The 15057-nt window shown below is 39.5% G+C and overlaps 1 protein-coding gene and 1 non-coding gene across 5 annotated transcripts; both read left to right on the top strand.

Moving 5' to 3' along the window:
• Window positions 1-1132: 1132 nt before the first annotated feature.
• LOC133732327 (zinc finger protein CO3) lies at window positions 1133-4083 on the top strand. Of its 4 annotated transcripts, XR_009857048.1 has the most exons (4): window positions 1134-1841; window positions 2375-2581; window positions 3290-3559; window positions 3672-3810. XR_009857048.1 is itself a non-coding variant. In XM_062159856.1 (3 exons), the coding sequence occupies exons 1-3, from the start codon at window positions 1332-1334 to the stop codon at window positions 3867-3869; spliced, it is 882 nt and encodes a 293-aa protein (XP_062015840.1). In that variant the 5' UTR covers window positions 1133-1331; the 3' UTR covers window positions 3870-4083. The 4 variants fall into 4 exon arrangements, 3 of the variants coding, with proteins under 3 accessions (XP_062015840.1, XP_062015841.1, XP_062015839.1); XM_062159856.1 differs by lacking the exon at window positions 3290-3559 and having other exon boundaries at window positions 1133-1841; window positions 2408-2581; window positions 3672-4083; XM_062159857.1 differs by having other exon boundaries at window positions 3290-3814.
• A 3439-nt stretch (window positions 4084-7522) lies between these two features.
• On the top strand, window positions 7523-7613 carry LOC133734955 (small nucleolar RNA snoR26). The gene has a single exon (XR_009858700.1). It is a non-coding gene; the product is annotated as a small nucleolar RNA snoR26 (small nucleolar RNA).
• The last annotated feature ends 7444 nt before the right edge of the window (window positions 7614-15057 follow it).

Here is a 15057-nt window from a genome sequence, read left to right as displayed (position 1 = left end):
ACTCAAAGATGATGGCACACAGGTGCGTAGGAGGAGGAGGACTTGCGGCGATGGAGGTGGTGCAATGCAAGGGATGGTGTGCAAGGGTATCTAGGGTTTTGTGTTGCGCAGCAGGATGCTTTGCAAAAAAAAAAAATTTGACTTCTGATTTCAGGGTTAGGGCTCGTGCTGATAACGTGTTTTAGGATATTGAAAACAAAGAAAGAATTGGTGTGAGAATTGTATCACTTTCATTGAAAATAGGAGCCCTATATATAGGGATTATAAAGTACATAATCTTGAAGTACAAGGATTCCTAATCTAACTTCAAGTAGGAATTCTCTCCTATTACAACTATAGTTTGACAGGCACACCGAAAATCAACATTCGTCAACACATATTATGTTCTTCCACCGTTAATTGACTAGATAGATCGAGAGTTTCATGATTTTCTTGTCGACGTACTACCATTCCAAAGGGTACAACATTTTCATTCGCAGATGCAAAACCAACAATAACAATATCAAAACAAGAAGACAAGATCAATATATATAAGTTCAAATGAACTGATAGAAATGAAAGGAAGACCTTGTGAACCCTAATAACTGCTCTAGCTAGAATCAAGAGAGTAGATGGGTATATTCACATTTAGATCAGATCCTGGTACAGTTGATTAATATCCTTCTTGACTCACTGTGAACTACCAATGATCGAATTATTTGCGCCCTGGGACTGGTACTGGTACATTCATATGGGTTTGTAGGTACTAAACTAGAAGCTTGTTCACATTTGCCTAGGCAGATTTAACCTTGCACAGGACACAGGCTTCCATATTTCACTTGCTTACAACTTATACCATACAAGCATAATTTCATCGGCTAGCTGCAAGGCTTCCGAACGCCTGACCCTAGCTAGCTTTTTCCCATGTTCTCGAACAATATTTATCCACGCATGCATCAATTACTTTACCATTTCAACTCTATACGACACGACTAATTTATTTCATCTGCAAAAATGTCGACTCATCTATTATATTATCAGACTATCAATTTGACAACTCGAAAAGAGTTTGAAATTTGTCACAACAAAAAAAACTCACAATCTTTCCGGTCGAACACCGCGACGCAACTTCTCTTAACATATATTTAAGCATTTCATCAGACATCTTGAGCGCACAATATACACCGAGAGAGATTTAGGTGTGGTCAACACGTTATGATCAGCACACTGGCTGGGGTAGGCTCGCGTCTGATCTATCTCCAGCAGAAGAAGAAATCCAACACCAACCTCTCTCCACAGGTCAACGCTTAGCTTTTCCTCTCCAAAAACGTGACGTCACCGTCCACGTCACCATGCAGACCCATCCCGTCGTCCCTGTTCTCTATGGCCCCCTGCCCTTTTGCTTTAAGTACCCCCCATCCCTCCTTCACTATATTCACTCCTCTCAAACCTTCCCACAACTCCCAAAATTCTCGACCGACTTCCCCACACGCGCCATGTACGGTCACAACGGCAACGCATACCCACGCGCCAACGACTTCGAGGGCCGGCCAATGCCTGCCCTGCCCTTCGGGACTTACAACAATGACTACCACCACCTCGGCGCGGCGGCGAATGAGTTCAGCAACAACAGCTGTAGCAGCGGCTGCAGCAGCTACGGTGGCTCGCCCACCTATGCGAGTACCACTACCACTACGACTATTCATGATCATGAGGTTGAGCCGAGCCTGATGATTCAGAGGAGTGTGAGCAGCCACTCGCTCCAGAAGAACGTCGGGACCCACCGGCTCGTCTCGGACTTGCTGGAGCTCGAGACCGGCCCCGTCCGGAGGGTTTATAGCACCGGCGACTTGGATTTGCAGGTTTGATCTCCAAATGACTCTGCATGGTGTTAGGTTTCTCAGGAACATACAAATTGATCTGAGTGCAAATTATTCGGTTTCTTGGGAGACGACATCGTTACCAGGCAGTATATATATGCGTTAGGGTTTAGTGTGTCATTAGTGCGGCATATTAATTATTAAGGGAAAATGTTGTTCTTTCAAATCAAATAGTCTCATATGTTATTGCCGAATTAGACTGATAATTGGAGCTTAATCTGGACCATAATTAATTTGGTGAAATGTCTTGTCATTATATGAAATGTGAAATCTTTTTTTTTCTAACATAGTGAAAATTTAGACCATTATTTGTTGTGATTACGAAATCATAAATCTTATTATTTACGAGATAAAACATGTATGTTGTTTTCTTGTCTAACATTGTAAATTATTACTTATTTAGAGTTGATTATCTACGTTCATAGTCTGACAATAGAACATATAAGAGTATACGGCAAATTGATGTTTGCTCTTTACATTTGCTAAACATGTTTTTCGGTGTTGATGGCATGCAGAGGATTAACAATACTAATGGGGTGCAAGTGCAGCAATTGCATAGCAGCTACAGATCATCATCAGAAAGTAGTCCATTGTCAAGCGAGAGCAGTATGATCATTGAAGGAATGAGCAAAGCCTGTCGTTACAGTCCTGAGGAGAAGAAAGAGAGAATCGAGAGGTACAGAAGCAAGAGAAACCTCAGGAACTTCAACAAAACGATTAAGGTTTAGTTAATTCTGCTACACCTTTCTCAATCTTTTAGTCTCTTCCTCTTTTTACTTTTATCAAGACGTGATATCTTTAGCATTCTTCGGCTAGTTGCTCATTGACCCACTAGTACTTTAAGCTTTATGGCCATAGGGTATGCCGGTATGGTGGCCTCGTTTATTGCTTTTTGGCCCACGATTTCTTACATGTAATTCTTATGTATCATTTTACTTTCACTATAGCTCTACTTCTTTTGTGCTATCATTTCTATAGCCTTTGTGTGACTGTCACATCCCACATCGTTTCCATTCTAAATCAATACATCCAAATAGTGGATCATAGAGATGGTGTAATGTGGTTTGACACTTTGACATGTAAGTTGGTTTTCTTGCGTACATTATTAAAATGTTAAAGATAAAGATAAGCTGGCATAAGATAGATTGAAAACTAGACAAAACTATACATCAAAATCAATTTTTGCATGGCAAATGTTAAACCTAATCTCAATTAAATGGGCTCTGTAGGTGAATAGTTCAATATTCTTTTTCCGCACTGTATCTTGTATGTGCAGGAAATTTTTTTTATAAAAACTCCTTTCTTATGAGTCCGAAACCCTTTATTTTGATACTTTTCTGACCAAATACTTATATTTTTCTTTTGGCCAATAACTTTGTATCTGATGCTTAATCCTGGCCAGATTTCATTCCCTCTTTATGTCTATGCAGGTCCTATAAACAGACGTTCAACTCTCTCTATTGTCTTACTCTTGGATGTCTGTTTGAAATAGTAAACTTTCCCAAGGGAGTGGTACATTTGTTTTGTTTTTAATTTGTTAGATCAAGTAGCAATTGTTTCATTCTAAATCATGATATAGTTCTGGTGTTGTAATGTTCTGATGAGTCCTCTTATCCTTGAGAAGAGGGTAACCTTTGTCACAAAGGTACAACCATGAAAAATATGCTGCATATTAGAACTTCTACTCCCCTAGCTAAAAGGTGTGACAAGTTTTATTGAAGATCAACCGTCCATCATGTTATTTCTGCTATTTTTGGTTTTACATAAATTTGAAACGAGAACCTTAATCTGTTTCCCCCTTTTTGAATTCAGTATGCATGTAGGAAGACATTGGCTGACAGCAGGCCGCGCATCAGAGGGCGATTTGCAAGGAATGATGAAATTGATCAGAAGAATTCCCCTAATGTTCAGTGGAGCCAAATGAGTGGGGAGGAAGATGAAGAGGATGGCGATGGTTGGATCAACCTGCTTGATGCATTCTCTTCAATCGAATCAAATTCCTTAATCTAGGGACAATGAAACTACTCTATGTCAAATGTTTTAGCAAGTAGCTACTAGCCATATTAAACTTAGGCTGCTTGGTTTGAAGTTTTATTATGCAGAATGCAGTACTTTAAGCGCTATTAAGCTTGAAGTAGGTGATGTAAATATAGGTAATTGTATCATTCCTAGAATGACAATATTGTTGAATCTTAAGGCTTCTAATCAATGCTGAAGTTTTTCACTATCGATCAACTCATTAGTCAATATGGTCATTCCCATGCTTTATTTTGGTGTTTTGAAGTATAACATTACTGTGACAGGTGATGAGAACAGATGAAAACGAAAGTCATTACCATTGAAAAAAAAAATGAAAAAAAAAAACAAGAAGAGGAAAGAGCTTAATAGATATATGGTGACAGTCACCTTCTTCATGAGTGTGAATTTGGGATATATGTTCCAAGTAGCAGCAAAAAATCTGTGCTTGATTTTTATTAATTAAGCCTACAATGCTGGGATCTCAACTATGGTGTTGCCGTGTTGCAAAGTATAGTGGGCCACGAAATTGCGTACTTTTATATTGGTATAGGGTTATTCATCATGATTGCAAGGATAGTGTCACTCGGTGACTTTCCTTGTTTGGTTCACATAATGTAATGAATTCGATTTTTGGAAAATTGTTACAGTTTCCTTTTTCTATGAGCAGCATTTTCACATGTAGCAGGTCATCTTTTTTCTCCCTGATCGTTATGAGAAATAAATTTGTATCAATGTCCGCCAACCTTTTAATAATTTGTGAGAAAATCAAACAAATTCCAAAGAAAATTATGTATTGTTTGAATCTTTTAATATCAGAATGTTAGTTGCAGATTTAGACCGCCTACCAAATCAATCGATTAGACAAATCATTCTGATGATCTGATCTATGTTATGTGAGGCGAGGAAAGGGAATGAATCAGTTACATCCAAGTTTCTTAGTTAGCACTGGAATGTAACTATCAGTTTATAGATCGATCATAAGGAACCGCCTTATCGACAATGAGGGAAAGTGCGCATGATATGATATGTACTTATCAATGTCATCTCAATCAACCTCATATTATCAAAATAAAAGGTGCTCTTAGTCCTTTATTATCAAACTCATACTGAAGTGCACCAACGAACCATAGAGAGACTGTGTAGCATCTTAAACAGAGCTACTGCAAACTACTACACTAAACAGAAGACTCCAGCTAATTACGAATCTGAAACCTAACATCAGCTGAGAAACATCAAATCCTGACTAAAGCTACAAATTTGTGGTTGAGAACGTTACCCTACAAATCACCAACTTGTACACCCACGGACTAAAATCAACCTCCACCCTAAAGCAATCGCAATAAAGTCATCAGAAAAATAATCGCGCACCGTCCTCACCAATGTTCTCCTAATTTCAGAAAGTCATTCTATACTCAAAATTTACGATACATTGCGTGGACTTCACAATTACACATTATCCTCAGCAATGTTCTCCTGATTTCAGAAAGTCATTCTATACTCAAAATCTACGATATAGTGCGTAGACTTCACAATTACGCATTGTCCTCAGCAAAATTCTCCTGATTTCATAAAGTCATTCTATACTCAAAATCTACGATATATTGCGTGGACACTCTTAGTTAACAATCATGGGATCATGTTCGATTATTTTTAGCAAAACTTATGTATATTAAAGGCATAAGCCGCGTATATGGTCAAGGCTTAAGCAGCTCCTTAATCGCACTTTAATCATCTTCACAGACCATACACGACTTTGATCATAAAACGCCAAATTTTGTAATCAAAGCTTTCTGCTAATCATTTGGTTCCATGTTACTGAATGAGTAGTGATGCATACTTAGTTTTAAAATTAGAATATATGATTAAGTTTCTAATCCCACTTTTCTCTTTAACCAAAGGCTATAGTTCTGGTGAGACAACTTGTAAACAAAAGGTAGGGAGAACGGCGCTCTTGATTTTTGTCGGCCGGCGGTGGATAAACCACTAAACAAGCTAAGCTAGGGGACAAACATAATATTGATTATATATTAATTACTCTCAATGAACTCCAATACAGAAGTTGCTAATGATAATCCTAGAAAACTAGAAATGCAGCTCCTGGCTGTAGCCCAGAAAGTTCACTAAGCACGATTTCACAACTGCACTCCTTAATAAATTATTAACAACTGGCAACTAATTTAATATGCGAGTGCGTCTAGTATATATAGCTATATAAGGTTCTAGGAGTTGCGAATAAGATGATACCAATTGTCATAAGAATCTGAGTTACGAGAAGAACAAAACAATTCGAATTACCAGAACAGATATCGGTTCTGTCCAACTGCATGCATTTAGCTTTGGAGGTACTGAACAATTACACACTATCCTCAGCAATGTTCTCCTGGTTCATAAACGCTCGAATGGCCACCTAATTGAGGAACTTATTTAAAAGTTTTTTTTTTTTTTTCGTCAGTGAGGGTTCAACATTTTCATGGAACCGCTTTTGTATAAGAGCTTCTTTTCTTTTTCTTTTTTCTTGTTTTTTTTTTTTTGAAACGGGCTTTTGTATAAGTTTTAAGATCACGTAATTTGGCAGACGTCATATGACCCAATATGCTACTCGATATTAGGGTTTAGGAAGGAAAGGGAGTCAAAACGGGACACCCTAGATGGGTAACCCTCTACTGTAGAGGGTTACCCATCTAGGGTGTCCCGTTTTGGCTCTACATAAATAGGGCTCGATTTTGGCCCTTGCATCATTTTCTTCATTATACTTAAAACACATGATTTTACTGGCCAGTTTTTCCCCCTTAAATTCTTGATCATAGTAAGGTTCTAACTTTTCTCTGAAATTTGTTTCTTACAAAAGCCAGAAGAAAAAGGGAAGGAAAAAAAATGGCTGTGCCCCCGACTAGTTCGGAAAAAGGCGAAGTCGACCTTTGATTCAGTAAAAAGACAAGAAGCGTCTTGTCAACAACACAAAATAAGGCAATTATTCAAGTCAGAATATAGAAACACCAAAATCAAGTGCGGTAGCACATGAACAGCAGCAGCCACCACCTAAATCTTTTTTTTTTTTTTTTTATAACTACCACCTAAATCATTACAAAGTCTGAGTTTGATCCTTTAACTTAATATCATGGGATAGGACCTGGATCCTCTCCTAAGCAGATTACTATCCTAACCTACCTAAGCTTTCACTGAGATTAAGACACTTGTTAATTTTCATATCCAATGGTCTACAACAAACAACAAAGCTAGCTTGTGTTTTTCTGTTCTCTATCAGTCTATCTTATTCTTCTCCTAATCTCTTCCTTTCACGCCGAAGTGCAGATCTCTCTCTCTCTCCCCTCTCTGCTCTCCCTCTTTTACTCTCACTCAGCACCAATACATAACAGCAACTGCTAATCAAGTGGGTTTAGTTAAATTAGATTTGTTTAACATGAAAATACCAGATTGATAGGTATGATTGATCCCGTAGTGCTTGAAGGGAGACAATTCAAGTATCAATGAATGAAATTATACAGGGAAGAACCCATCAATGGAGCATCCAACCCCAAATTATACATATATGATTCTCTTCGATCTGTTTAAGAGTTTTCCCTCTACTACTTGCTAGTTGAATTTTTGATTGTTTGGTTTTCTGAGTTATAGAAAGATTTCAGCAAGCATCGGTGATGATTTTCTTTAATTCGTTATCCTTTCACTATGATTGCCTGTGAAGAAAATTATGGGGAATTTGAATCTGAGATGCTATTTCTTCTTTTCATTCTAGTTTTGATTTGATTGATAAGTTGGGTATTATATGTTTGTTTTACTACTTGTTCTTGCTGGATCGATGATGTAAATAAATCTGCATTTACCTATCTGCAACTTCCCAGAATCCATTTTTAAAGAATAGAGGAGAGAGAGTGGGCGAGAATACAGACAACAACAATCAAGGGTCTTTTTCGTAAAATCACTAATTTTTAAAGCTGGGGGAGAAAAGTAGACCATTGGATATGAATATTGACACGTGTCTTAATCTCAGTGAAAGTTTAGGTAGGTTAGGACAGCAATGTGCTTAGCAGAGGATCCGAGTCCCATGAGGTATTGACCATTTACACAATTTGAGCCTAAAAATTGTCCACTAAGAGTTTTTTACTCTCATTTACCCAATTTAACATTTATTGACTGTTTTGCCCTCATTTTAATTAATAAACTACACACACACACACACACACACACTCTCTCTCTCTCTCTCTCTCTCTCTCTCTCTCTCTCTCTCTCTCTCTCTCTCTCTCTCTCTCTCTCTCTCTCTCCACCGTCGATAGACTTAGGTCGGAAATCCGACTCCATACCAGAACTAGACGCCCCCAGATCATCGGACTACAACCCAGACCACTGGAAAACCTGTTTTTGCTCCACTCCGGCACGATCCGACAGATGCTCGACGCCGACGACTACACAGACCTCAATCAGCCTGCTATCAATCTCAGGCGCCGGAAGCAGCCTCACAACCATACGTATCTTAGGCGCCGATGATTCCTAGCCGCCAGCGGCCTCCTGCATCTCCTTCTTTTGCCTGAATCTGCTTCATCCCAAACGACGCCCGAGATCCACCGGAGCAGCGACTGGTCTTGACCCGGAGACGCTGCCGTCTCGAATAGCGTGGTCTCGCAGTCCTCCAACCCAAGCCGGTCGCATCTTCCGCCTCCCAATCCAGTCACGACCTCCAAACCGCCGCTGGGCGAGTAGACAATCTCGGAGTTGGAGCTCCAAAGTACCGGCGAAAAAACGAGCCGATCTCACAGTCTAGTGGGTGCCCAGAGCATTTTCTGGGTGGCCAAATTTCTTTTTTTTTTTTTTTGGTAAACTGTGAGCTCTGAGAATGGGGAACGAAAAAAAAAAAGTGAACATGTAGAATTGAACATATAAATTGATCAATTGTGCCTGTAGTGTATTCATTTTGGTTTTGGGAGTTTATGCAATTCATTGGAGATAAATAATATAATTATTGGAGGGTAATAATATGATTATTGGGGGGCACTAATATGATTATTACGGGCAATAATATGATTATTGGGAGGCAATAGAAAGAGTATTGGGGGGAAATCATATGTTTATTGGGGGGCAATAATATATTATTGGGTATTACTAGGGGCAATAAAATCGGACACTGAAATCCTGCCGGATTCCCTTCACCAGTTGCTGGATTCCTGTCACCGGAGTCCGCGGCCGGCCGCCTATCACCGGAATCCGGCAAGGTAAAATTGTCCTAAAAATAAATAAATAAATACTTAATTTGGTATTAGGGCAAAATATATATAAAATATTGTGTAAGTGGGCAATCTCTTAGAGTGTTTGGGTAAGTGGGGTTAATTAACCTCAAAATTAGGTAAATAATCATTTTCCCTAATATCATTAGGACCCATATGCCTATAAAAGAACCCTTTCACATAATCGTGGGTGAACTAAGCCATCACTTTGACATACTGGGTGCATAAGAGCTATATGGGAGGTGAGTTTTAGGTTTAGACTTCTGTGAAGTGTTTTGGACAGAACTCATTTGGTCCAGAAAGGTGAATTCAACCAAAATCAGCCTTGGTCTGGACCGATTTTGGTCTGGTAGGCCAGATGCTACTACTTAGTAATCACTTTACACCATTTCCAACCTTTGCAGAGAGGCTACCTGAGTAGCATACACAACAAAGGTTTTCCACAAAGAACAAGTGAAAAAGAGAGTAAGAACCATGCATTCTCACATCCATACATCTAAAGGGGGAAAATTAACCTAAGAAAACGCCCGGCAGATTCACATGTTTCCACAGACAATCTCATAGAAATGGAAAGGACTAAATTCAGTTTGCCCCCTCCAACTTTGGGGCAAACATCAGTTTGGTCCCTGACCTTTTTTTTTAATCATGATCGTCCTTGTACTTTTAATTTTGGATTAAATTATGTTTAGTCCCTGTACTTTGTCCCTCTCATCGTTTCAGTCCCTGACATTCTAATTTAATCTAAAAACTCCCTGACCTCACAATTTCCCTCTAATAGGTCCCTCCTGCGTCAAATTAAGAGTTGGCCTTAGGTGAAATGTCAAATATACCCCTTTATTATTTCTTTTTCTTTTTTCCTTTTTAATTTCTTTTTTTCCTTTTTTTTAATCTTTTTCCCTTTTAATTTCTGTTTTTCCTTTTTTTCTTTTTTCTTTTTCCTTTTTAATTTCTTTTTTCCTTTTTTATTTTTCATTTTTCCTTTTTAATTTCTTTTTTTTCCTTTTTCCTTTTTCCTTTTTTCTTTTTTCTTTTTCCTTTTTAATGACCATCGTATCCTGCTGCATCGGTAGCGTCACGTGGGCGAACCAATCCAGATCGACCCGAAACCCCAATTCTTGTTCTCCATGCCGGTGGCCCTTTTTTTTTCTTTTTTCTTTTTTCCTTTTTTTATTTTTCTTTTTTCCTTTTTAATTTCTTTTTTCCTTTTTCTTTTCTTTTTTCTTTTTTCTTTTTCCTTTTTAATGACCATCGTATCCTGCTGCATCGGTAGCGCCACGTCGGCGAACCAATTCAGATCGACCTGAAACCCCAATTATTGTTCTCCATACCAGCGGCCATTTTTTTTTTCCATCACTGTTCTTCTTCTTCACTTCTGGTTTTGGTCAACTTGGCCATCAAAAACCATCATGTCAACCAGACCCAAAATCCAAATCACCATTTTGAGCAAGACCCAAAAACCTCAGGGTCTGAAAAAAATGGTAGTTTTCAGTGAAAAGTTTCCAAATTGAGGCTTGATGTGGAGAGAGAAAGTGAGATTTGAGTGGGAGAGAAAGAAGTAGGCTGTGAAAACAAGAGGGGAGTGGTTTAGCGGCGAATTTCCGAGCTAATTGGGATCTGCTTGTGTTTGGGAGATGGCGTTGGCGACGATGGAGGCGAGGGCGGATCCCAACAAAAGGAGATGGCTTCAGAGAAGGTGAAGAAGTGATAGATCAGCTCCTAACCTCTTGCTTTTGCTCGATGTCCATCTCTGCACCGCCAAGCTAGGTCTTTGCTAGGTTTGGTTTCAATTTGGGGAGAGAAACATATGGGTTGTGGAGTTTGATCCGAATGAGATTGGTGGGTTAAGGAAGGAGAAAGTAGGCAAAACGAAAAGAAAAAAAAAATTAAAAAAGAACAAGAAAAAAAGAAGAAAAAAAAAAAAAGAAATTAAAAAGAAAAAAAAAAAAAAAAGGAAAAAAAATTAAAAAGGAACAAGAAAAAAAGAAGAAAAAGCAAAAAAGAAATTAAAAAGAAAAAAACGAAAAAAAGAAATTAAAAAGGAAAAAGAAAAAAAAGGAGAAAAAGAAATTAAAAAGGAAAAAGAAATAACAGAGGGGTATATTGGACATTTCACCTAAGGTCAACTCCTAATTTGACGCGGAAGGGACCAATCAGACGGAAATTTTGACGTTAGGGACTTTTCAGATTAATTGAGAATGTCAGGGACTGAAACGAAAAAAGGGTCATAGTACAGAGACTAAACATAATTTAATCCTTTAATTTTCATCACTCACGTCCAAATTTCAAAATTACCTCCAAAGATGACGTCAGAAGCTGAGCTGGCCCCGACATGAGGGCCCACTTTTCAGATTTTGAACCCCAAAGAAGGGTAAAATGGTCATTTTCAATTTAATCTAATTTCTTTTTTCTTTTACTAGAATTTAATCTAATTACTTTTTTTTTTTTCTATGTATTTTCTCCCTCTTCTGCTTCACTTATCCAAAACCTAAAACCAAATCGATCCAACAACTTCTCAATCTTCCTCCTCGGTCCTTTGTTAAGCCCGAGATTCAGGCCACCATACTTCTCAGAGAAGTGAGCTCAGCAAAACTAAAGCTCAAAACGAAAGTTTCATCTCAAAACTCACACACTCCCTCACTGCCCATCAACCACAGCTTCGCTTGTCAAATGAAGCAGAATCGAGCTTTCTTAATATACAAACCTCTAGTGGCCTGCCAATGCCTTCTAGGCTCTTATTCATCTTCGATTCTTCGTCCCTACCCCCAAACCCAAAACCCCGCCCAAATCCAGAATCCCTTCCTCCATTTCCTCCCACGTCTCAACCAGTTCCGATAATGAAGAAAACGATAAAACCGAGAAGCCCAATTTCGATTTCCTCAAGCTCTCAGTAACTCTAACTGTCATCTCCGCCTCTCTCCCCTAAACCCCAACCTCACGCGCCGCCGTCAAGGAGAGAAAGCCACAGTTTGGGTCAATGGCCCAACTGAAAAATGCCGGAAGTTTTCTGGGTCGTCGCCGTCAGTCTTGGCGGCCTGGTCAATCTATGTTCCTCGACGACAATCTCGGTGGAGTGCAGCGACGAGCGGATCTAGCTTGGGGGTCGACTCTTCTGAGTCGAATGCCAGAAGTCGGTGTGGACGCGAAAAGGTGTGCTGTAGATCTGAGTCCGGTTGCCAGGCAAATACAACTTGGATTGTAGTGGAGCGTGTCGGAGTGAGTGATGATGAGGTCAGAATCTGGTCGGAAGCAGTGAAGCACGCTAGCTGATGCAGGCGACTCAGGAGGTCGATGTCAGCAGCTTTTCCGGTTTGGCTCGTCGGCGGCGTGGGCTGGTTCTGGTCTGGCTGGTGGTCTCGGAATGATCGGAGGTGCTAGCCAGGTTTTCGAGGCTAGGAAGCCGGCAAAGAAGGAGAGTAAGAGGGCGGTGAGGGAGGAGTTCAAGATGCAAAGGAAGGAGGAATGAGAGATCATCTCTTCGGTTTTAGGCTTGGGATAAGTGAAACAGAAGAAAGAGAAAATACAGAGAAGAAAGGAAAAAAAAAATTAGAAAAATAAAAGAAAAAAGAAATTAGATTAAATTGAAAATGACTATTTTACCCTTCTTTGGGGTTCGAAATCTGAAAAGTGAGCCCTCATGTCGGGCCCAGCTTAGCTTCTGACGTCATCTTTGGAGGTAATTTTGAAATTTGGACGAGAGTGATGAAAATTAAAAGTACAAGGACGATCATGATTAAAAAAAAAGGTCAGAGACCAAACTAAGGGCAAGTTCACCGGGCATCCTATTGCCCAGGCACCACGTCAAAAGCAGCAGAAATGGTGACCCAGCTCTACTATTCACACTTCCACCGGGCTTGGGGCAAAACCACAGTGGGAGGCCCAGGTCACGAACTCGGGGAGGAGGGTGACTGAGCCCGTGACCCAGGATGCCAGCCTGGCCCAAAAGGAAGCAGCTCGGGGAGACGCGCCTTGGGGGGGAGTGAGCTTCAGTTTCTTGTCTTCTAGCGGCGACAAAAGCAACAGGCGCGTTGCTTTCGTTATTTTGTCGTTTTGTGGATATGTGCGGCTACGTGGCTTGTAGCCGTTGGAGTCCCTGTGCAGATTTGAATGCAATGGTCCACAGATCTAGACCGTTGCTTATGAAAGTGAAATGGATCTGACGGCTGGAGATCAAAATCGATTTGCAGAGGTTAAAAAAAAATACCGTTAGATTTCAACGGTAACAAAAAAAAATATAACCAAAATTTTCTATAAATACCTTACCTCCTATTTTACTTCTCACACCAAAAAAATCATCTTTCTTCCTCAAAATTTTTTTTGTTCCTTCTCCTCAAAGCTTTCATACTCTACAATTTTTTTATTCCAATATGAGTGTACGAGGCAATACGATTGTCCAACCAGTATCAGATCCAAGTATTGACGGGACACGTTGGCAGACTAATGAAGACATTCAATTGTGCAAGTCTTGGAGGGCTGTTAGCCAAGATCCGTCAAAGGGCACGGAACGAAGAAAAGATGATCTATGGATAGATGTACGCCAACATTATGCCGAACATTGGGATGGATATGTCCGATCATTGCAAGCTTTTCAAGGGAGGTGGAAAACCTTGAAAGTCGAACTTTATGCTTGGCAATGTGCGTTAAGGCAAGCGAAGCTTTGGTACAAGAGTGGTGCGAATATGATTGATGAGGTATGAATTTGTAGTGTAACACGAATATTAATTTTTATGATTCTTTTTGTGTATATTAAAATTTAATTAGTTGATACATCTTACTTTAAATTATTAGTTGAAATATTTTGTTGATAATTATACTTTAAATTATTAGTTGATATATTAAAATTTAGTTGATAATTATACTTCAAATTAATACTTCATAATCATACTTTAGACTTCATTTTATTTAAATTATACATTATACTCACCTTATATTTAAATAGTTGATACAATGTACCTCGTTTATATTTGTACTAATAGATTTATACTTTTTTGTTTAAATTAAATAGCTACGTCAAGCACAAGATTTGTGGAGAGCTGCGATGACCAAATCGAAAGGAAAAGCAAAAAAATGTGATTTCATTAGTTTAGAATGTTACGAGATTGTTAAGGGGTTTCAACAATTTGATGACATTCCAAACCATTCCTCTTCGGCTGGAGGAACCTCCAGGGGAGGAACTGAACGGATGCACACACAACAATCCGTTCCTGATTCTCATGTCCAGTTGGACATAGATGCAGATGAGGTAAACGCCGATGCAACTCCCAATCCTTCGGTGAGGCCTCAAGGAAAGAAGGCTGCCAAAGAAGCTCTTCGGAAAGGAAAGAAAGCATCTAATGATTCCAGTCCTCTGACAGCCGCTGTGGAGACTATAGCAACCAACCAAACATCAATGTTGTCTGCCAAGGAGAAACGTGATGAGGAATATGCTCGACATCTCCGTGACCAACAACAACGAGATTATATACGCTTGCAATTGGATATTCAAGAGAGGGAATTCAAAAATCAAGAGAGGGAAGAGCGTATTATGGAGATGGACACAAGTAAGATGACGCCAATCAAAAAGAATTACTGGCAAAGAAAACAAAAAAAAATTGAGGAGAAAGAAGCTGAAGATGCAACCCGTGGATCTGGCTTCCCACAACCACCATTCACCGGTGGATATTATCCACAACCTTCGTTTGTCGGTGGCTATCCACAACCTCCTTTCCCCGGTGGCTATCCACAACCACCATTCCCCGGTGGGTATTATCCACAATCTCCTTTCCTCGGTGGCTTCCCACAACCACCATTCACCGGTGGTGTCCCTTCTCCACCTTTCTCTTCGGGTGAATCCACCAACCCCAACCATATGAATAATCCCACAAACACAAATTGGATTCCTAATGAAGATGAGGATTAGGAAAATTAGGGAGTTATATATTTTAAATAATTGTATTGTTATGATT

The sequence above is a fragment of the Rosa rugosa genome, chromosome 2 (genome assembly GCF_958449725.1).
Source record: "Rosa rugosa chromosome 2, drRosRugo1.1, whole genome shotgun sequence".
Classification (NCBI taxonomy): domain Eukaryota; kingdom Viridiplantae; phylum Streptophyta; class Magnoliopsida; order Rosales; family Rosaceae; genus Rosa; species Rosa rugosa.
Note: the sequence above shows the minus strand (reverse complement) of the source record. Positions and strands in the feature narration are given on the sequence as shown.

Bases quoted from the DNA above. Each gene is read 5' to 3' on its own strand.
- LOC133732327 (XM_062159855.1), top strand. From the start codon at position 1,332: ATGCAGACCCATCCCGTCGTCCCTGTTCTCTATGGCCCCCTGCCCTTT. The intron at 1,842-2,374 runs GTTTGATCTCCA...GATGGCATGCAG, and splicing joins CCGGCGACTTGGATTTGCAG to AGGATTAACAATACTAATGG. The intron at 2,582-3,671 runs GTTTAGTTAATT...TTTTGAATTCAG, and splicing joins ACTTCAACAAAACGATTAAG to TATGCATGTAGGAAGACATT.